Source organism: Balaenoptera musculus, chromosome 11 (genome assembly GCF_009873245.2).
Source record: "Balaenoptera musculus isolate JJ_BM4_2016_0621 chromosome 11, mBalMus1.pri.v3, whole genome shotgun sequence".
NCBI classification, from domain to species: Eukaryota; Metazoa; Chordata; class Mammalia; order Artiodactyla; family Balaenopteridae; genus Balaenoptera; species Balaenoptera musculus.
In genome coordinates, this window is record NC_045795.1 from 55,518,961 (window position 1) to 55,542,674 (window position 23,714).

Sequence of the window (23,714 nt, forward strand, 5' to 3'; positions counted from 1 at the left end):
CGTATAGTAAAATTGAATTTTAATTTTGATGTACAGTTCTTTGTGTTCTAACATCTGTGTACCCACCACTACAATCAGGAAACAGAAATATTTCAGACATATCTATGTCATCACCACCAATGACAAAGAATACTACTGGCAGGCACCTCAAACCTCCCTCCCGATTGTTACGCCTTTCCTACACCCCAAGACAATATTTCTCTTGACTTCTAACACCGTAGGTTAGTTTTGCCTACATGAAATAAAGGAGTATACATTCTTTTGTTTGCCTTCTTTGGCTCAACATTATGTAAGATTCATCCATGTTGTTATGTGATTACTATAGAACAATGAATTACACAATATTTCATTATTTTATAGCATTTTTTTGGCATGCAGAATAAAAAAACCCCCTTTATTACAAACTGTTTTTTTGTAATGGTTTCTGGATTTTGTGCTATACTTAGGAAGGCTTTTAGCACTCCAGGGTTATAAAATAAATCTTCCAGTGTTTTCTTCTAGTAATTTAAAAATTTCATTTTTTCAGGTGTGAGGAATGAATCCAACTTTTTTTTTCCAAGATACTAACTTATTATCCAAATACTCATTTAATCTTCATGGGAAATTTATGATGGATACAATGACATGTCTTCATTTTACAGATGAAACTGACACATACAAAAGTTCAGTCATTTTCCCCCATCACAGAACTAGTAAATGGCAAAGATGCGACTTGAACCCAGTCAGCTGAGTTTAATGCCTTTGTGCTTATTCATTATACTACCCAGCCTTTCCACCCACACAGTATCTTGAGTATGAGGCAAGGATCCAAACATTTGCAAGAGTGAAGTTGTTTACTTAGGAGTCTGATTATCATATAGTTATTCAGTAGGAGCAGAGAATTTGACACTTCACCTCCAGTCCCTCAGCCCTTCTCTTTGTTACCAAGAGCCCTCATTCTTGAAATAAGATTTTTTTTTTTTCTCAGCCCAGTGTTGGGTTTTCCCTTCCAAGGACTCTTCTCATTAGATTGTTGAGTCATCAGCTGGGTAAACAGCCCTAGGACATGTGTAAACAATTACAAAACTGTTAAAAAATTGAGCAGGGTGTGTCTCAGAGAAGAGAAGGAAATGTGAAACATACTACAGTTGGAGACCAGGATAAAGGGCAAGAAGCCTGAGGTCAGTTTCCACTTCCATCTCTGAGATCATATGACTCCGGGAAGGTCACTTTTTGGCTCTTCGTTTTGCGATAGCAATAATAATGTAGCCCTTCACTTTTCCTTAGTTTCCTTATTTCTGCCTACAATGGGAATTAAATTAAAAACAAAGATACCAAAAAAACCCAAACATTCTTTAAAGAAAAAGCCCCAGGCTGAAAAGTAAGCTAAATTCCTGGGAGAGTCACAGTCAAAGTCTAGACACTGATGTGCAGAACTTTCTTCGATGGGAGGTCTTCCAACTGTTTTATAACTTTAATTTTTTTAGTAAGTTTTTGGCCGTGCTACCTGGCATGCAGGATCTTAGTTCCCTGTGGAGTCTTAACCACTGGACTGCCAGGGAAGTCCCCATATAATTTTAATTTACATAGCCATAAGATGTTCTTTTGCAAAGTAAATATTAAAAACATACTGTGTTTCAAAGTGTTCCGGTGAAGTACATTAAAACAGGATAGGAATACAAGTATTTCAGTCCGCTCCAGATCTGTTACTTGCTATAGCCAAAATATGTACGCATATATATTATATACATATATATCCCCCCCAACCTTACAAATGTTGGCAAATCTGGTATGTGAAGAACAACACAGCTGTAGCACTTTCACATTTGTGGATAAGTGCTCTCAATGTACAAAATATTTTTTCTTTTCTTTCTTTCTTTCTTTGCAACCAGGAAAGAATATATGCTAGTGAGGACACTGGATATCAATCAGTAAATCATTTTGGAGCAAAGTATTGGAGGACATAGCGAAATCAATGTCAGTGGTAGTCTATGCCACCATGGTAAGGGATCCAGAGGCAGTGTGGGTGGGTGGTGTAGACATGGGCTTTAGAGCCATGAGAGCTCTGGGTTCAAGTGCTGCCTCCACCATGTCCAAGCTGTGTTACTTTGGGTGAAATTCTTAACCTCTCTGAGCCTCGGGTTTTTAATTTCCATTTTAAAGTTTTCATACAGTGAAGTTTAGTGTTTGTGGTATATAGTTTTCTGGGTTTTGACAAATGCACACAAAGTTGTATATCTACCACTATAGTTATGATATGAACTGTTTCATCATCCCAAAGATTCCCTCATCCTGCCCTTTTGCAGTTAACACCACTTCTACCCCAATCCAGTCCTGGCCCACTCAACTCCTAGCAACCACTGGTCCGTTCTCCCTCCCTATAGCTTTGCCTTTTCATAATGTCATATAAGTGGAATCTGTTGGGCTGCATCCCACAGGCCTGCAAGCCTTGTACTTGCCCAGCTTCAAGACCAAAGAGAGTCCAGAGTCAGTGACAGAGACATCAATGGTTTAATGGATGGGGGATCTTACATGTCTGAAACAAGGTCCTGTAGCGACACCCCACCGTGTGCAGCAGGACACGGCACTAGTCTTTGCTTCCAGGCAGAGGGGAGGTTACCAGTTATAGGGAGAATTGACTTCCGGTTGGCTCATCGGTTACCAAGGAAACCAGCAGAGGAGCGTGCCCCTCACCTCCCCTTTGGTAAACTATCATAGTGGCGAGATTCTGATCTAAAGAGGAGAACAATCACTAGTTGGAGCTGGGGGCAAGTATGCAGGCATTTACTGATGAAGGTCTATGATTAAGAGGGGAGGTCAGTCAAGTGAGTAGGGTGTAGGTGAGGCAGGGACTGTACAGACAGCAAGATATATATGTATGGCTTCTTTTGGGTCACTCATCAAAACTTAAGGAGATCCATTTAGGTTGTTATGAGTATCAATACTCTGTCCTTTATATTTCAGAGTAGCATTCCATGGTATGGAAGTACCACAGTTTGTTTATTCATTCACTGACCTAAGGGCATCTGGGTTTTGATAATTTGTGTCAGATATTCCCTTATAATATCTGTAGAATCTGTGGCAATAAGCCCTCTTTAACTCCTGATATTGATAATTACTGTTTTTCTTTCTATGAGTCTAACTAGAGGCTTACCAATTTTATTAATCTTTTCTAAGAACCAAATTTTAGTCTTGTTGGTTTTTCTCTATTGTCTGTTTTCTATTTCATTGATGTTTTGCTCAGTATCTTTTATTTCATTCCTTCTACTTACTTCGATTTTAGTTTTTTCTTCTTTTTCAAACTTCTTAAGGTGGAAGCTTAGATGATTGATTTTCAATCTTTATTTCCTTTGTAATACAAACACATAATGCTATTATTTTCCATGTAAGCACTGCTTTAGCTGAACCTCACAAATTTTGCTATGCTCTGTTCTCATTGTCATTCTTTTAAAATATTTTCTAGTTTCCCTTGTGCTTTGCTTTTTGGCCCATCAACTATTTAGAACTGTGCAGCATAATTTCCAAATATTTGGGGACTTTCTAGATATCTCTGTTATTGATTTCTAATTTAATTGCTTTGTGGTCGGAGAACACACTATATGATATTAAGCCTTTGAAATTAATTGAGACCTGTATTATGAATTAGCACATGGTCTATCTTGGGAATGTTCTATAAGTATTCCAAAAAACCCCGTGTATTCTGCAGTTGTTGGGTCTTTTCGAAAAAGATCAATTAGGCAAAGTTAGCTGATCCAACTTCTCTATATCCTTACTAATTTTTTTGTCTACTTGTTCTATCAAAGACTGAGAGAGACCCCGAAGAACCTGGCACTTAGAATTAAAGATTTTTGAAGGAATATATGAAAATATACGATTTCTGTGAAATAAAAGATAAATAAAGGCGATGTCCAAAGGACTGAAATCTTACAATATTGGCCAGAAACTTCTGGACCCTGGGAGCCCCGTGTCAGGCACTTCTTGAACCCTGGAAGAGTGCAGCGAAGGGAAGAGGGCCCTTCTGGGAAGCAGTAGGAGTACGAGACACTGAAGGCAGAGAATCCTAACCACAAATACTGAACAAAAGTACACTATCCTTCAGAGCCCTCGGCAGTCTTCTCGCACCCCGGACACCCACACATGCGGTTCTTTGCGGCAGGATTGTCAGCCTTGCGGTCCTCAAAAGAAGCAGCACCCTCCCCACCAGACTTCGCAGCGCCGAAGCCCCGGTGTGCGTCAGCGTAGCGTTCCGACGAGCCCGGGATCCGGATCTGAGGGCATCTAGGCACGCAGTGAGCATACGCAGCGCAAACCCCTGGATTTTCCGGGAGCGACCCTGGAGCGCGCATGTGCGGGCCCGACTTCCAGCTTGTCCCCTCCGGCGGTCCGTAGCGCTCCCTCGGCGAGCTCCACGTAGGCCGCGCAGGCGCCTTGGGCACACGCTCACCTGGTGCCGTTGTTGTCGCCGCCGCCGCCGCCGCAGGGGCTGGATGGGGGGCCGAGGCCAACCGGTGGCACCCAGAAGAGAGAGACGCGGCGGCGGCGACGCCGACACCCGCAGGACGAGTGTGCCGACCCGCCCGCGAGGCCAAGGAGGAGAGGCGAGGCCCGGCCCCCGCGGTTCCTGGTGTAGAGAACCCTCCGTCGCCGCCGCGGCCGGGTCTCTCAGAGCACTCGCCCTCAGGTCTCATTCACATTCAGGAACCCGCGTTGCGCCATGTTCAAGAAACTGAAGCAAAAGATCAGCGAGGAGCAGCAGCAGCTCCAGCAGGCGATGGCCTCTACTCAGGTACTATGGCCGCCGCGCTCCCCTAGTTCCCTGACCTTTGACCTCTAACCTGAGGCTTCCCCCAGACCCCGGACTGGGAAAGAGCTCAAGGCGGTCCAGGTCGCCCGTGACTCCTGACCCGGGTCCCCCAACCCAAAACTCCGTTCTGGTTGTGGGGGTGGCTGGATTTGTGACACCTGACCTCTGGTAATTTTCCCTAATGCCCAACCCGGTCTGAGAATAAGTGAGAAGGGCTCCGATCTTGCATGATTTTTGACCCATATCGAAGGTTCCACCAACTATCCGAGACCCCAACTCAAGAGTGAGGGCGGAATGGGAAAACCAGGGTCCCTTGTAACATCTGATCTCTCGACTGAAGTCCCCTCTCTGATCCCCGACCCGAGATTGAGTACGGAGGGGCCCCTGGCCCGTGACGAAGTCTAATTCCAAACCCTCGTCCAGGCGTGAGAGCCAGGGGTCGAGCCATTCCTGCCCAGGCTGCTTGCAGGAGCATTGGGACCTGAAAGAGGTGGCGGTGTGGCCGGCGTCCAGCGCCCGCGGCTGTCACGAGTTAGTCACTTCGCATAACTTGGTTGATCCGGGACGGGCGGAGGGGCTGACACTGTGCGGCCCAGCAGGGCTTGCGCCTGTCCATAGCTCGGCTCTGCTTCTTCAAGTCTCGTTAATATTTGTTTTTCACGAACGCTGTTGCTTCAGGAAATGACGGTTTTCAGGGAAAAGGGGGCGTGTTAGTAGTGTTAATTTAAAGAAGCAGAAGCAGTTTCCTAAGCAGCTGTGATTGTGTGTTTGGGTGCTGGCAGCACGTGGTCCCTTCAGCAGAGGGGAGGGCTTCTGCTAAATTCCTTCCCAGCCTTTCAGAGTCTCAACAGATGGAGCAAATCTCTCTCTTAACTTTAGAGTTTCTACAAGAAAGGCTGAGTTTTGACTAATTTGGAGGCATTTCTAAACATCTTTAACATAACATTTATCGTATGCAACTTAAATATAGCTAACTAATTAACAACTACTAAATCAAACAACTATTGAATTTATTCTGAAACTGTAAATTGAAGTTGTTCTCTAAAAATGTAAAGATCCCCTAGAGTGAAACAGTGGTTGAGATACATAGGTACATGGTACCGAAAGCTTGTTCATTCTCCCAAGTGAAACGTAAATAGTGATTAAGATTTCAGTACTAGAATTTTACTTTTCATACCATTTACCGCAAGCTTTTAAATTTTACAAAACACCATTATTTAAGAAACAAAGGAAAAACTAAAAATTGAGGTACAGATGAGGAATGTGGGGAAACAGGTGTGGTAGTGAATGTAAGGAACTCTATACATATCACTGATCCAGGATTCCACCTCTAGAAATTTATTCTAAGAAAATTTAGGATGTATTAAGCAGTTAGCCACATGGATTTTCACTTCAGTGTTGTTTTAATAGGTAAAATCTGGCCAAAAATGTTCAACGCTAGAAAATTGGTTAAACACGTTATGTTAGATAGTTATTCCGCAGCCTTAAAAAAATGCCATCATTTATTAGGTTCTTACTCTATGCTAGGCATTTTGCTTGTGTTATTTTGTTTAATTCTCACATAACTCTACAACTTAGAGAATCTTTCATACATGGAGTGAGGCTCAAAGGGGTTAAGTAACCTGCCTGATGTCACACAGCTAGAGTTAGAGCCTACAGAGACATAGGCTCTAACTTGTAGTAAAAGATTGAAAAAGAGTGTGTAGGGGCTTCCTTTGTGGGGAAAGTATGTATATAAGTGTGTATATATATATATACACACAGAAATAGTGAAAATAGTTTAAGAAGAATATGCTCCAAGGTGCTCATTCTTTTTCTTGTTTGTAATATTATCTTTTTTTCATGAGCTTTAACAAAGGGAGGATGTCTTTAGAATGATAGTAAAAGAGCTAGTTAAAAGATAATGTATTAGAGCTCCCAGTTTCTATGGGTTGATGCCTCTGGTGAGACAGTGCATGTGGAGCAAATAATATCACCTTGTATACAAAAGATTGAAAACAATCCTCTTTGATAACATATATTTATTTATTCAGAATGCCAGAGTAAATTGTTAGTGATCAACTGCTGATAGAAACTTGATTATTTTCTGGTCTTGATCCTCAGCTATTCAGAACCCTTCAAGTTGAGAAGTTCTGGATTTATTTGTTTATTTATTTTGTTTATTTATTTTTGGCTGCATTGGGTCTTCGTTGTTGCGCGCGGGCTGTCTCTAGTTGTGGCGAGTGGGGGCTACTCTTTGTTGCGGTGTGCGGGCTTCTCATTGTGGTGGCTTCTCTTGTTGCAGAGCATGGGCTCTAGGCATGTGGGCTTCGGTAGTTGTGGCACACGGGCTCAGTAGTTGTGGCGCACGGGCTTAGTTGCTCTGCAGCATGTGGGACCTTTCCAGACCAGGGATCGAACCGGTGTCCCCTGCATTGGCAGGCAGATTCTTAACCATTGCACCACCAGGGAAGTCCCGAAGTTCTGGATTATTGTTTTCAGAGTTAAGGATTTCTTTCAAGCATGAATTAAACAAATATTTTTTGATGGGACAGTCCTTTTATAACAGATTACGCATATCCTTGTTTTCTTGTGCAAAGGATCCTGAATTTGTATAATATTATCAATGTCTTCATTTTTGAGTATGAATTATTTTGTGATGAAGGCACCATGCCCTCAGGAATTTAATGGGGTGTGAAAGACAATTCCCTTTTACCCACTCAGGAGGATTTATTTGTTTTTGGTCTACTTTTTGTAATTACTTTGTAGTCTCCCTTGCTATCTGCCCAGTGTCGTTCTTCCAGCTTCTGAATTGTTTGGGCTTTAAATCAAGACAAGACACTAAACTTCTAAAATTTTGTGTAAAATAAGGGCAAGTACCTAAGAGATTCTTTAGTGTATATTAGTGTATTAACACAAATTTTGAGACATTTGTTTCGAGATTTTGGAGGCCTGTGTGTGCATACTTCCTGATTCTTAGCTTGCTTTCCAGAGGGGAGATTGCCTGATAGGGATGTTTCAAGTAGAGTGAGTTGTCAGGTGTTCATAATTATGGGAGAAATGAATGATTTGCATCATAATATTTGCAAAACTTTTCAGTAATAGTAATAGTGATGGTGTTAGTAACACTGTAAGGGTCCCTTAAGTTTTTGAAAGCATTCAGTAAAAGACAGCCTTCTGGGGCTTCCCTGGTGGCGCAGTGGTTGGGAGTCTGCCTGCCAATGCAGGGGACACGGGTTCGAGCGCTGGTCTGGGAAGATCCCACATGCCGCGGAGCAACTGGGCCTGTGAGCCACAACTACTGAGCCTGCGCGTCTGGAGCCTGTGCTCCGCAACAGGAGAGGCCGCGATGGTGAGAGGCCCGCGCACCGCGATGAGGAGTGGCCCCCGCTCGCCACAGCTAGGGGGGGCCCTCGCACAGAGGCGAGGACCCAGCACAGCCAAAAATAAATAAATAAATAAATAAATAAACCCATTTAAAAAAAAGACAGCCTTCTGTAGTCCCCAGTCACTTCTCTTTGGTTGGTGCTAAGATTATTTGAACCCTTCTTTGGCAGATATTATTTTAAGTAAACATTTGTTCAATTCTGATGATGACGTGAAGCCTAATCACTAATTAAGAATAAAATTTAAAAATTTCAAATCAAGTTCCATTTAATATATATATTTTTAAGATTTATTTATTATTTATTTTATTTATTTTTGGCTGCGTCGGGTCTTAGTTGCGGCACGCGGGATCTTCGTTGAGGCATGTGGGATCTTTTGTTGCAGCCCGTGGCTTCTCTCTAGTTGCGGTGCGCAGGCTTCTCTCTAGTTGTGGTGTGCGGGTTTTCTTTTCTCTAGTTGTGGCGCGCAGGCTCCAGAGCGCGTGGGCTCTGTAGTTTGCAGCACACGGCTTAGTTGCCCCCGCGACATGCTGGATCTTAGTTCTCTGACCAGGGCGCGAACCCGTGTCCCCTGCATTGTAAGGCGGATTCTTTACCACTGGACTGCCAGGGAAGTCCCTCCATTTAATATTTTTTTTAACAACAAATATCTACTTAGATTTTTAAATTCCTTACAGAATGAATTTGATAAAAATTATTAAAAAGTAATATAGAATACTTTCTAACTTCTTAGGATATATGTAGTGCCATGAATAAAAATATTTTTTAACATTTTCAGCCTTTTTCAAATATTACTGAAACTTAAAAATTATAAAAAGCACAGGCGCAAATGGACAATTGTATGATTCCACTTGTATGGGGTACCTAGATTAGTCAATTTTATAGAGACAAAAAATAGAATGGTGGTTGCCAGGGGCTGGAGAGGGGAGGGGGAAGTGGAGAATTACTGTTTAATGAGAACAGAGTTTCAGTTTGGGAGGATGAAAAAGTTCTGGAGATGGATAGTGGTGATGGTTGCACAACAGTGTAAATATAATTAATACCACTGAACTGTACACCTACAAATGTTTAAAATGGTAACTTTTATGTTATGTATACTTTACCACACAAAAAAAATTAAATTAAAAAGAAAGCAAAATGTGGACCTACCCCAAACCTGCAGAATTATAGCTTTTTTAGAGTGGGGCCTCAAAATAATAGTTTATGTAATAGAAATTTTTTAAAAATTCCACAGACAGCAGAGGAAAGAGTCGCCTTCTGAAGGAACATAGGCTTTTTGTAAATGCCACTTGGCAAAATAACTAGCCTCAATCTAAAAAGCATAACTCCCAGAGAGAACATTTAGATCAGAAAAATCAGAATGTCTTGAGTGTTTATAAATCTGTATTTTGACCAGGGAGCATAGAGTGCCTATTTGTATTACTTTATATAGAATATACATTAAGTTCTCATGTTTTAAATAATTTAAACATATATATAAACAAACTTGTTCATGTGATTTAAAAAATCTTTGTGAAACTTGAATAGGGTAAGGGCCATACAAAGTTCTCTCATCTGCTTCTTAGTTTGATAGGAAGAGCTGGAGGAAAAAAATTCTGAGAGGGTCTTTGTCTCTGTAGCTTTTGGGATGAATTAACCCAATTTGTTAAACTGTGATGTTCAAAGACCCCAAGACATAGATGCAAATTATACATACCTTAACTTTACATCCCACGGAAGCTGTAGGCAGATTCAAAAGTGCATCTTCCTGGGCCCAGGTGAGAAAGCAGGGCTGGAAACTTTGATGTAGAAATTCAGTTAATGTGTTGATAAAGGTCAGGGCTCTTAAAAGTATAGGATTTTAACTAACAGCATTTGGCTTCTTCACCTTCTAAATCACAAAATATTAGGAAGACGTTCTCACTTAAACATTTATTTGGCTAGCTATTAAATTCCGGGTTGAAAAATTCCCCTCAGACCGTTGACTGTTTTTCTTCCTTATCTTCTAGCATCCTGTGTGCAGATGAAAAGTCTAATTCCAAATTGTTCTTTCTTTATTGGTAGTTACTTGATCTTTGAATCTTTTCTTTTTTCCTTGATGCTAGAAAATTTCCAGTTTTCTTCTTCTATTTTTTTTTTTAGTCCCCCTCCTTTTTTAAAAAAATATTTATTGATTTATTTATTTACTGGCTGCGTTGGGTCTTCGTTGCTGCACGCGGGCTTTCTCTAGTTGCTGCGAGCGGGGGGCTACTCTTCGTTGCGGTGCACGGGCTTCTCATCACAGTGGCTTCTCTTGTTGCAGAGCACGGGCTCTAGGTGTGCAGGCTTCAGTAGTTGTAGCACGCGGGCTCAGTAGTTGTGGCTCGCAGGCTCTAGAGCACAGGCTCAGTAGTTGTGGCGCACAGGCTTAGTTGCTCCGCGGCATGTGGGATCTTCCTGGACCAGGGCTCAAACCCATGTCCCCTGCATTGACAGGTGGATTCTTAACCACTGTGCCACTAGGGAAACCCTAATCATATATTTAATTTCCACAAATAATAACACTAGTCAACACTGGATAGTTATTTTTAGCCAGGTGCTTTCTTGGTGCATTGCATGTATTAACTAAATTAATACATGAAATAATAAAAGGTGTGGATTTGTATTATACCCATTTTACAGATAAGAAATTGAGGCCTAGGGAGGTTAAGTAACTTGTCTGTGGTAGACAGCTAGTACGACACAGCTAAGTGGTAGAGCCGAGATATGAACCCAGGCAGTCTTGCTCTAAAGCCCATTCTCTTAACCAGAGTACTACGCTTGTTGCTTTGTTTCAGTTTTCAGTAGCAGCTTGTGTTTTAACGGAAACTAGAGCTTCTCAAAACTCTTGCAGGATAAGTGTTATATATTATACGTACATACATATTTAAGTTCCCTTCCTTGATTTATCTGATTGCTCTGGGTTACTTGTTATATTTCTTCATACTTGTCATCGTTTATCTTTTTTCTTTTTTTTGAGAAAAATGTCTTGTTATTATTGGTTGTTTGTTTATATTTATGAAGACCTAGTGGGTGGTTTATTTCGGTAGCTAACATGGGTTTTCTCTGCTCTTACCTGCTACTCTCCTGTGTGGAGGGCCAGCCAAAACACAGAGAGTCCTCCTTTGAAAGGTGACCATACGATTTATTATCCAAACGTTCTTATGAATGAACGGGGACGCTACTGGCAGTTATCTTGGAACATAAACTGGCATGAACTGGGTGGGACTGGGATTGCCTTGGTCAGACTGGGGTGTATTGTTACCCTGCTGCTTTGTGGTACCAGCCCCTGCTATTGGAGCGCTAACTCCTCCAAGGTATTGCTCTTTATATTTGGCTGTTACTGTTGTCTGGAGATCTATTTGGGTTGGGGGAGGCTGACCCCACGTACCTGTTTGTCTTGCAGACACTTAACACATTGCTGAGAGCAGTAATCTCCCTTTAGAGTGTCTAAAACTGTGATTTTTTTTCTTCCTGTTGCAGAAAGTTGCTGCTGCCTCTCCCGCAGCCTTCTGTGTGTGTTTAGGGTTATGGCTACCTTTGCCCTGATTTTTCCACCAGTTTGAATCCTTTTGCCTTTGAGTCTTCAAAAATTTATTTTCTTTTTGCCTGTGGTGTTCTCTCTCTTGTTCTAGAGTGTTAATCTGTCTGCTTTTCTAATTTTTTTTAACCTTCATTTCAATGGGTTTTGGGTTTTGGGGAGGAAGAGAAGTAAACAGTGTTTATTATTGCATTGTGCTGGACATCCAGTGGACGCTTTAAGTGTGGTGACTCCTGTGCTTAAATTCTTGGAAACTTTTAGGTATTATTTCTTTGATAATTCCCTCCCCTTTGTTTTTTCTCTTCTGTCCTGAAATTCCAGTTAGTTAGCTTTTGTGCCTTCAGGATAGATTCTCATTTATTATTTTTTACCCTTTATGGTCTATTTTTATTTTTTTGTTCTATTTTTGAGAGTGTGCTTCAATTTAACTCTTCAGTTGAATTTTTTGTTTTATATATTTATTTATTGAAGTATAGTTGATTTACAATGTTGTGTTAGTTTTCTTCAATTGAATTTTTAATTTTGGCTACTCTATTTTTAAATTTCCCAAGGCTGTTTCTTATTGTCTTTTGCTTTTTCATAGCATTGCTCTTGATGTACTGATATATCTTTTCTCTCTCTGAGAATAATGGGGATTTTTTTTCTTTTGTTTTCTTTTAATCTTTATTGTGTTAGGGTTTTTTTTAAAAAAATTGTTTATTTATTTATTTACTTATTTACTTGGCTGTGCTGGGTCTTAGTTGTGGTGTGCGGGATCTAGTTCCCTGACCAGGGATTGAACCAGGACCCCTGCATTGGGAGCATGGAGTCTTAACCACTGGACCACCAGGGAAGTGCCGTGTTTGTTTTTTGGTTTTGGGGGTTTTTTTCTTCTTGTTTTTGGCTCCCTCTTACATTGGAAATTTTCTTTATTGAGTGCTCTGGGCTATCTATTCATATTTGAGGGCGAGGCACTAACAATCTGATGCTATTTGGAAGTAGCATGTGATTGACACTGGGGCTCACTGGTGGGTGGCAAGCTGTAAACTGGTTTTATTGTTGGGAGAAATATCTACATGTTGGTAACCAGAGGCCTAGCTGCCAACTTTCTGGAAGCAGGTCTGAGAAGGACTGCTGGAGGTTCCACTGTTCACTGTGCAGAATATTGCCTAATCTGCTCAGTTTAGTCACACACTTTGCCCTTCTCTCCTGTCTTACTGTGGTGCTTGGTTTCACCCAGTTTAAAGCCTCATTGGCTCCAGAAAATAAACCTCTGTTTCTTCAGAGGCTATGTAAGGTGGGACAGGGGACCTGGGGACTCTTTCAGCCAATCTTTCTGGTTTTGATCCTGTCTCATCTTGCATTATAACTTTTGCTTTAAGTCCTAAGTCTTTTTAGGGTTCTGGGGATGAAAATAGGCTTCTTCTCATCACTATTCCCTTCTCCATGGGGTTGTAGTGGTGTCAGCAGTACTGTTACTTTAGTATTCTTTCATTCACATCCAATCTTCTGAAAATTGGTTGAAATTTAACTCTTTGGGAAGGAGAGAAAATAGGAACATATGTAGCCAATCTACTATGTTTAACTAGAAGTCTCCTTAAATTACTTTTGAATGAGTGGATTTCGCCACATTAAAGGGCTGTTTTTGAGAGGTAAGCATTTATAACATAAATAGCAATATTTCATTTCCAGCACTACTATTTAGATGTCAGGATGTGGAAGGTACTTTGTTACAGACATAATAGAAAGCTCTAATAATTTTGGTAACTAGTAAATAGAGGTTTATGTGAAGCATTAACTCCCAGTTACTTTGGCCATTCCTTTATAGCTGGGATGTCGGATGGATTTGGCAGAGACTTTCAGGAGTGCTGTGGTGAGAAGGAGTCTACGGCTATGTCCTTGCCATGATTGATTACCATGGGTGTGGGAGGGAGAAGTGAAGCCAGATGTTTGTTATGCTTGTGTAAGAATAACATCTCATCTATTGGGGGCATAACTTGAGAACTGAGTAGTGTCAAAAGGCCTCTAAGCAGCCAAAATTTTAACGTCACTAACTTCACATTCCATAGTTAATGTATGTTGTTCATAAGAATACTTTAAAAAATCCCTCACTTAGAGCTTCTTTATGCTTATTTTGTCTACAATTCCAATAAATGTAGTTATCTAGCTTCTAAACTAGTAGCAGGCTAAAATGGACAGAGAAGATATACTACAAGTAGCATATTGACAGGAATGACAACTGACCTAGAAAATGTTAAATTATATTCAATTTCCTTTTATATTTGAAAACTAGAATTAGTTATTTTCGGAAAGGTGAAACCTGATTTCAGAAAAGTGTAGATTCAAAATGATCAAACCTCATTGTTATCTCCAAACCCCTTCAGGTATTAGTGAGGTTTAACCATCTTGAATCTGTAACTTTAGATAGATCTAACAATTCAGCTATTTTGAGTAATTCTTTCTATGAAAACTCCCAGATAATAGAGCTCCTTATGGAATAAACTATGATTAACATAGTTTTGACTTTAGTGTAGAACTTCCCAGTAATGTGAATGTCCAAAATTTGTGTTTTTGTTATCTTTAGATTTTGTTGTTCAGCCTAGAATTAATGCTTTTTAATTTCTATTTTGTGGTATATTTAAAATATATTAGATATATTTGATGTATTCTAGATTTAATAGTTAGTGGCCATGTTTATCAACATTGTTCTTATACAGACAACATGGTATGATGAAAGCAGTTCAGGTGGGTTGTGGAATCTGTGGATTGGGATCAGCTTTTTTTTTTTTTTAAATGAAAGACTATATTAGGTCAAAATGTGGCATCTTATGTTGTAAAGGTTAAGGTTTCGTAAAACTTGTTTTAGAAGTGTCTGTGTGAAAAGGATGTTGTTGTTTTACTGTGGGTCCCAGTGAAAAAAATTTGAGAAACAGTGATCCAAAGAATACTGGGGAAGTGGATGAGGGGCTCAGAAGACCTGTTTGCTAACCCAGATGCTGCAGTATGCAACCTGATCAAGCCACATAAGCACTGTGAACTTCTTACTTTCTTGTCAGGGAATTGGGGATGATAACTGTCCTGTTTACCTTTCAGATTGGTTGTGAGAATCAAAAGAGAAAGTATTTGAAAGCATTTGTAGTTATAGAACACTTCTTTATTTAACAGAGCCTGCTAAGGTGCTGTGCTGGTGTTGCATTTGTCTTTGAAGTGTAGATGTAGTCTCTGTACCATAGGGTTGAGAGACAGTTACTCCTGGTGTGGTGGGAGTGTGAGAGGATCAGGGTGACATCTGATAGAGTCTTGATGGGTAATGAAAAGTCATGGTGTTCAAGGCTTATTATTCCTAAAGGTGACTGTACTAGTTTCCTAATGTTACATAACGCATTACCACAACCTTGCTGCCTAATAACCCAGTTATTGTTTCACAATCTGTATGTCAGAAGTCTGGCATGACATGACTGGCTTCTCTGCTCAGGGTCTCACAAGACTAAGATCAATTATTGTCCAAACTGTGTTCTCATCTGGAGGTGAGGGTCCTCTTCCATGCTCATGTGGTCGTGGTAGAATTTAGTCCTCTGTGGTTGTAGGACAGAGGTCTTTATTTCTTGCTGGCTGTTGAACGGGACCGCTTTCAGCTCCTAGGGCTGCCCACAGTTCCTTGCCGCTTGGCCCCCACAGGCCTTTTGCTTTCTTTCAGGGTAGCAGGAGTACATCTCTCTGCTTTCTGCTGCTGCCTCTGCACTCTGGACTCATTTGAAGGGCTTGTGTGATTAGGTTGGACCCATCCAGACAATCTCCCTTCAATTAACTCAGAGTCAACTGGTTAGTAACCTTAAATATACCTGCAGAAACCTTTTTGCTATGTAAGGTAAGATAATCAGGGCAGTGATATCTCATATTCACAAGGTGAGGGTCATTTGGGGTCATCTTCAAATTCTGCATACCACAGTGACTAAAATGGGTTTTTTTATACTGAAGTTGAGGGCTATGGTCAATTAATAATCAGTTAGTTGGCAATAAAAATATTAATTGTGAGCCTGGTTATAGCCATCAGGTTTTTTTGGTAAATAGCCATGAGAAATATGAAGACAGATTTCTAAGCTATGAGAATTAATTAGACCAGATTTAGTTTGAAGGAATCTAAATCCTTATATATTTTGAAGTGAGGATAGCCTGTTAAAGATCCAGGACTTTGGGATAAACACTCAAGTACAGTTAGTTTTTTATGCATGTTTTATACTTTACAGTCATATCCATTCCCTCATGTGTTCCTTACTTTTGCAACTCCAGAGGAAGATCTACAAGCCATCAGGCCAAACCTTGCCACGTGGTACTACTTTTCGGAGGACAGTGTGTGTTAGAACCTATTCTTTAACTTTATAAACCCCAACATTTGATTTTGCCGGTTTATCCAGGGCTGATGAGGCTCCAATTACGATTAGGCTCACATGAGGCCAAAGTAAAAAGACATAGTGCCACTTAAAAAAATTCACAGTGGAGGTGTACTTTTCAAGTGATTTCAAGGTCCCTGTCTGAAGTAGCCCTGTCCTGGCATCTGGGCATTTGGAAAGCTGAGTTATTAACCCCCAAATTTTTTGGATATGATGGCATCACAACAGAGAGGGTTAGCTAAGAGCTATATCCTTTAGCCTAGTATTACTTCTCTAATCACTTTCCTAACTTTTTGCCCTCTCAATGGCCCTTTTATTTTATTTATTTATTTTTTGGTCTATTTTTAAAAATATTTATTTATTTATTTATTTATTTAATTTTTTTGGCTGCGTCGGGTCTTAGTTGCAACCTGCGGGTTTCTCTCTAGTTGTGGCGCGTGGGCTCCAGAGCATGTGGGCTCTGTAGTTGGGGCACGTGGGCTTAGTTGCCCCGTGGCATGTGGGATCTTAGGTCCCCAACCAGGGATTGAACCCGTGTCCCCTGCATTGGAAGGTGGATTCTTAACCACTGGACTACCAGGGCAGTCCCGGTGGTCCTTTTATTAAAGGAGATATTACATACAACCATTTAAAAGTAGATGCAAATGGAGTTTCTCCCGGACATAGTGGTAGTGTTTGAAACATCTACAGCCTTTGAAGCTGGCATGGTTTGAAATTTATGGCTCTAGGTGTGGGAGGGGTTATTGCACTTCCCTCAACTTCAGTGAGAACTGTTTCTGAAGTGCTTTGAATACTTGTGATTTTTGTTTCAGTCCTGGGTAAACTCTGTCCAGTGACTGCTTTCCCTTCCCATTTTCTAAGCACAATGTTGGCTTCATACATTTTCTAGACATTTAAAACATTGATAAGCTTCAGCTTTATTTCACATTCAACCATTTTGTTGCTTAAAATTCTAAGGCCTTACTGTTTCTGTTTTATCTTGATTGAGAAAGGGATATCTTATCCCCTAAGGTAACTGCTGCACATAGCTAATTCCTTCTGTCACATGTTGATTTTTCTGGTTCATCTTTTAGAAGGTATGTGTGTGCTGGAATTCTACGCTGTAAGCAACAGAACTCAGTCTAGCTAGTTAAGCAGAAAAGGGATCTATTAATGAATAGTTGGTGACTTACAGAATTTTCAGGAGGGCCTGAAAGTCTGGGCTGATTGCTCTGCTCAGCCACACTTGGGGGGCTGCACTAATAAGAATGTTGCAGCCGCCTCAGTTTGGCAGCATTGCATCTTGCACTGCACAGCTCTTGTGAACGACTGCATGAAGCTCCGTGTCTCCATGTTCACCAGCTGATGAACCTTATTAATTTTGCATGTCTGTTTTCTCATATTACCCACTTATGACTCAGAGTCTCGTGTGGGTATGTTCATTGGTGGAGTTCAGGTCACCTGCCTAGATGAAAAGAAGACTAGGGTGGTGAGTTTTCTGAATTCTGACTTAAGCACTTACAAGAGCTGTTTAGAAAAAAAGGTTATTAAACTTTGTCATGTTTTGTTGATGTTTTCCCCTCCTCCCAATTAATCTATTCCTTTTGATTTCTGCTTCTGACATAAAAATCTCTTTCACATTCAGAGATTATAGAAATAGACTCTCATATTTTCTCTTATATTTCAATTAAAAATCATTTAAATCTTTAATATAGCTTAAGTATGAAGTGAGGATCTGATTGATATTGCTCCCCCATATGGATGGCCATTTGTCCCAGCACCGCTTATTGAACATCTGTCTTGATTAGAAATGTTAGACTTATTGTAAACTGAATATGTATATGTGTGTGTAGAGTGTGTGTATGTGTGTGCAACATTCCTTGTGACCTCTCTGTTCTAGCATAGCCACAGCAGTATGTACTGACTTGACAGATTAGCGTTCCATTTGTTCATTCAGTCATTTATTTAACAAATATTTATTAAATGCCTTTTTAGGTAGTGCTGTACAGACTACAAAAGGGTAAGACATTGAGACATTTCTTTGTGGAGATGAGTTAAGATCTGTCTTGTTATGGGTGATGGGGGGTCTTGAAGTTTTGGTTTTACACTTTCTGGACTGTTTTTAGCTCACCTTAGAGTACACCTCAGACTCCTAGTTTAAATTTGGGGCCCTTTCTCCTGTGGGTTTCTGTATAGGAGTCATGTGTTCCTTTACAGAGCAAATGGACTGCCATCTCAGTGTTGGGCTATGGTGTGCATGGTGTTCTCAAAGCAAGGCCCTTGACTAGAGAGATGTTTACCTGTGCAGTTCATTATATTGAATATTAGAGCTGGATGGCACTTTAAAGATTGAATTGACAACCTTATTTTTTAATGAACTTTTAATTTTGGAATAATTTTGATTTATAGGAAAGTTGCAAAGATAGTACAGAGAGTTTTCATATACTTCTCACCTGGTTTCAGTTTCCCCTAATGTTATCATCTTTTAAATAAAAATTTATTTATTTATTTATTTTTGGCTCTGTTGGGTCTTCGTTGCTGCTCGTGGGCTTTCTCTAGTTGCGGTGAGCAGGGGCTACTCTTCTTTGCGGTATGTGGGCTTCGGTGGCTTCTCTTGTTGCGGAGCACGGGCTCTAGGTGTGTGGGCTTCAGTAGTTGTGGCACGCAGGCTCAGTAGTTGTGGCTAGTGGGCTCTAGAGCGCAGGCTCAGTAGTTGTGGCGTACAGGCTTAGTTGCTCCGCGGCATGTGGGAATCTTCCTGGGCCAGGGATTGAACCCGTGTCCCCTGCATTGGCAGGAGGATTCTTAACCACTGCGCCACCAGGGAAGTCCTAATGTTATCATCTTATGTTATCATCACAACCTTATTTTTGAGGTTAACGTTAGGCCTCAAAATGTTAATTTACCTCAGATCATAGTTCTAGTTGGTGGCAGAATCAGACCAAGGACCCAGTAGGTAGCCTGGGTCTGCTAGTTGATTATGTTTCAGGTATCCTTTTCTGTTTTTCATGTATTTGCTCTTTTCCTTCCTTTCACTGGGTTCTTTGGGCATGGACTGTGAGAAGGACTACCTAGTACGTAGTACGCTCATCAATGTAGTCTTTCTAATTTGTGCAATAATTTTTAAATCTAGGCTTCCTCCAATTCTTCAACGCCAACGAGAACCAGGAGCCGGACGTCTTCATTTACAGAGCAACTTGATGAAGGTACACCCAATAGAGAGGTAAGTTTGGAATTTCTTCTTCAATAAATCTTTTATAAGAAGCTTATTAATTTAAAATGTAATGTTACTGTTGATAACAAAATGGGAAATTACTTAGTTCCTAGGTATTTTTTTTTTAGTAACAATTTTTTCTTTTTGCAAACAGTAGTGTTGCTTTTGTAAAGTGTGTTTTCTTTGAATATCTTAATTTGAGAGGATAATATACTTTGCCTTTAATATTTGAAATTTTCTGAATGATTTGATAACAATTTGTTCAGCATAGCATTATGTGGGGAGAAGTCCTATATTTTCAAGCTAGTGATTGGAAACTGTGAAGTAACTCCTAATTCCATGTGACTTGGAGCTGGCACTATAACTCAGATTAGATTTTTTTCCAACTTTTTTTGTTTCTGTGAAGGATTATGAGTCATGCAAGTAAAACATAAGTACACAAATCAGGGTAAAAAGAGGGTAAAAGAAAAAAAGGGTAAAAAATAAATGCATAAATCAGTGAATTATTATGAAGTGAATCCCTATGTGACCACCACCCAGGTCAAGAAAAGGAACACTGCCAGCACTAGAGTGCTGCTTCCCTTCCCCACAAAAGAGTACCATCATCCTGACTTCTTGATATTTGCTTCCTTCTTTTTTTAAATTTTTTAAATTTTTATAGTACCACACTTAAGTATGCTTTCTGTTGTAAACCTTATAGTTAAACCTTTGGGTTGTCTAGTTTTTGGCTATTATGAATTATGCTGCTGTGAACATTATTGTATATTTCTTTTGCTACACATGTACCTGCATTTCTTTTGCTGTGTACTTAGGAGTAGAATCACTGGGTTAAAGGGTATACATAGTTTTACCACTTTAGAAGGTAATGCCCATTGTTTTTTAGAATAGTTGTAGAATTTTATCTTCCCACCAGGAGTTTATAAACGTTCTTGTTGCTCTAGATCCCTGCTAGTCTTTAATTTCAGCCATTCTGGTGGGTGTGTAATGTTCTCTTATTATAGTTTTAATTTGCATTTTGCTGATGACTAATAAGATTGAGCATCTTTCATCTGTGTACTGATAACTTCTTTTGCGAAGTGCTTAAGTCTCTTGCTCATTTTTCTATTGGTTTATCTTTGTCTTATTGATTTGTAGGAGTTCTTTTTTTATTTAGTTTGGATAGGAGTTTTTTTATTGGATACATGCCTTGCAAATATCTGCTTCCACTCTGTAGCTTGCCTTTTACTCTCTTAATGGTGTCTTTTAAACAGAAGTTCTTAGTTTTAATGCATTCCAATTTATCAATATTTTATTTTATGGCTAGTGTTTTTTGTTTTTTAGTATTCTTTTCTTACCCTTCAGAGTATTTCCCGTTATTATCCTGTTTTACCTTTCACATTTGGATCTATACTCCATTTGGAAAAGATTTTTTTCAATATGGTGTGAGGTAGGGATCAAGTTTCACCACTGCCCCCCTCCCCACATAGCTATCCAGTTGTTCCATTCTTTCCATACTGCTATACTGTGCTACCTTTTTTTCAGAAACTAAGTGTCCATATTTGAGTGGATTTCTGGACTCTTGTTTCTGTTCTATCATTTGCTTTGTCTCTGATCTGATCCCACACTGTCTTCATAACTATAGTTTTATATTAAATCTTGCCCTCATTAGAGCAGGTCTTCCCTGTCTTAGTTTTAAAACCAGAATTCCATAGACTGGGTGGCTTAAGCAACAGCCATTTATATCTTAGAGTTCTGGAGGCTGGGCAGTCCAGGATCAAGGTGCCAACAGATTCAGTATCTGGTGAGGGCCCTCTTCCTGATTTGCACACAGCTGTCATCTCATCGTGTCCTAGCATGGCCTTTCTTTGTTGCATGCACCTAGGGAGAGATGGAAGAGTGGGGAGGCAGCTCTCTTGTCTCTTTCTCTTTTATAAGGACAGTAATCCCATCATGAGGGCCCTGCCCTCATTACCTTTTAACTGTAATTACCTCCCAAAGGCTCTGCCTCCAAATACCATCACTTAATATCCTTGGGGGTTAGGGCTTCAATATATGAATTTTGGGGGACATACGCATTCCATAGCACTCCTACCTTGTTCTTCTTGAATGTCTTAGTAATTCTTGTACCGTTCCATATAATTCCATATAAATTTTAGAATCAGATTTTCAAGTCTTACAAAACAAACTCAAAACAAACCAAAATAAAATACAGCACTGACAACAAAGAAACAAACCTGTAGAGATTTTTACTGGGATTGCATTGACTCTATAGATTAGTTTGGGAAAAGTCTCAATATTATGAGTCAAATTTTATAATCTTTTCAATATTATAAGTAGTACTGGACTGAGCATTTTACATAATGCATAAGTTACAATGCTGTTATTCTTTAGGACAGATTTCTAAGAGTGGGATTGCTGGGTCGTAGGGTGTATGCAAATTAAAAAATTTGAAAGATTTTTCCAAACTGCCTTGATGTTACTTTAAAACATAATTTTTTAAAACCTTTATTTAATAGATGTTGATAGCAAAATAAACTTAAAAACTTCATAGTAGTTTTTGCATTCAAAGTTAATGGCATATATACTGTGTCTTCGGTTTATGTATTTAAATGATCTGACGAAGTACATAAGAGTATAAAGTATATGCATACTTTCTTTGAGATCTTATTTTCTTATGCATTATTTGCAATATTGCAATTCTTTAACTTTATGATTTCAAGTTTAATGTTGTTGAACTTAGTTTATATGTGTAACCAGTTGGAATGAAAGCTGCAGTACTGAGTAGTGAAAACACTTTTTGCAGTCAGTGTTAATGGCATCATTCCTACACTTACTATATTGGTTGATATTATGGTAATTGGCTTACATATAATATAGTAGAAACCTTGAAAACAACTTGTTGATTGTTACTATTGCTTTTTTAAAAAAGATTTATCTAGGATGCTTTAAAACATTAAAATTGAATATATCTTTACAAAATAATCCTTTCTGAAAGGGATGGTTTGAGCATTCTTTTACAGCAGGCTAAGTAAGCTAAAGGTTAGTTTTTATTTCTTCCCAAATTTCAATACTAGAGGTCCTGTGCTTATAGGTATAGTTTAAGAAATGGTTTCTGATTGAAAGCCAAAGCAGTATATCACTTTGTCTCGTTGCTTTTTAAGCATTTTCTAACAACTCTAAAAGATATTTTTGACCACAAAGTGAAGTGTAAACTTTAGTTCAACTTATTTTACAATAAATAAAGGACTTTTAAATTTCATGATCAACTTATAGATTAAAGGACATTACATAAAATTATCTTGTTATACAGAATGGACCTGAGGACATGCGGAGGGGGAAGGGTAAGCTGGGACGAAGTGAGAGAGTGGCATGGACTTATATACACTACCAAATGTAAAATAGATAGCTAGTGGGAAGCAGCTGCATAGCACAGGGAGATCAGCTTGGTGCTTTGTGACCACCTAGAGGGGTGGGATAGGGAGGGTGGGAGGGAGACACAAGAGGGAGGAGATATGGGGATATGTGTATATGTATAGCTGATTCACTTTGTTATAAAGCAGAAACTGGCACACCATTGTAAAGCAATTATATACTCAAATAAAGATGTTAAAAAAAACTAAAAAAGCTTGATGGATAAAGTCTAAGACAGATCCATCTTGTACCATAATCCATCTTAAGGTAAATGGTAAATACAGATGTATCATCTTAACCTAATGTAAAAATCCAGATTTACAAAACAAGTCAATGAAAATATAATTTTTTTTCCTGTTGCAAAAAAAAAAAAAAAAAACTGTTAGTCACTATGCCTCACTCCCCCCACCCCCTGCCCCAGGTTTTTCATCTTGTTAAACCTCTAAGATGGAAGATACTCTGTCAGTGATGGGATCCTCACTTTTAGTTTTAAGTTTCTTTTTAGCGAAATGTGGAAGTTTAATTCAAATTATAAATATTTGTCCCATCTCTCCAGTAGGTACAGTAAAGTCTATGTAATCTAGAATGCTTGGGAAGTAGAATGGTTTCATTAAGTTGATATTTCCATCAGTTAAATGTTTTACCTTTTTTCAGCTATTGCTGAAAATCCTAATGTCTATTTTCCCATATTAGTAAATATTATATGTAAATCTAAATAAGTCTGTCTTTGATTGCAGTGCCTCAGGCTTCCTTATAGGGCTGTAAAAAATCATCTATATGATTGTAGACTTTAAAGGCAAAGGAGAGTAGGGTGATGTGCACTGACCCTGAGGTCTGCGGGTCTCTGGCGCTCTTTCATCCTGCACAGATGGCAGATCTGTCCAGTTGACCTGGTACTCTCTCCTGGGGATCCTAGGCATAGCCTCATTACCCTCATCATAGGGCTTCCTTCCCCTTTGTGTTGCTTGAGATGAATCTTTTTTGCCTCTAGAGCTGGGTGCCTTTGAGCAATATGGAGTGTGGCATCATGTAAAAGGCTAACTAGGCAAATGACACTAACTGTCCTCCTGCCCTC

At 39.6% G+C, this 23,714-nt stretch overlaps 1 protein-coding gene across 3 annotated transcripts in view; it reads left to right on the forward strand.

Moving 5' to 3' along the window:
- Positions 1-4,417: 4,417 nt before the first annotated feature.
- GOLGA4 (golgin A4) overlaps positions 4,418-23,714 on the forward strand; it is a 112,904-nt gene continuing 93,607 nt past the window's right edge. For 2 of the 3 annotated variants that reach the window (XM_036869835.1, XM_036869836.1), the window contains exons 1-2: positions 4,419-4,765; positions 19,169-19,258. In XM_036869835.1, coding sequence (XP_036725730.1) covers positions 4,694-4,765; positions 19,169-19,258 — 162 coding nt within the window. In that variant the 5' untranslated portion in view covers positions 4,419-4,693. Of the gene's footprint in view, positions 4,766-19,168; positions 19,259-23,714 lie in introns of all 3 variants that reach the window. The other variant, XM_036869834.1, reaches the window with a different exon arrangement.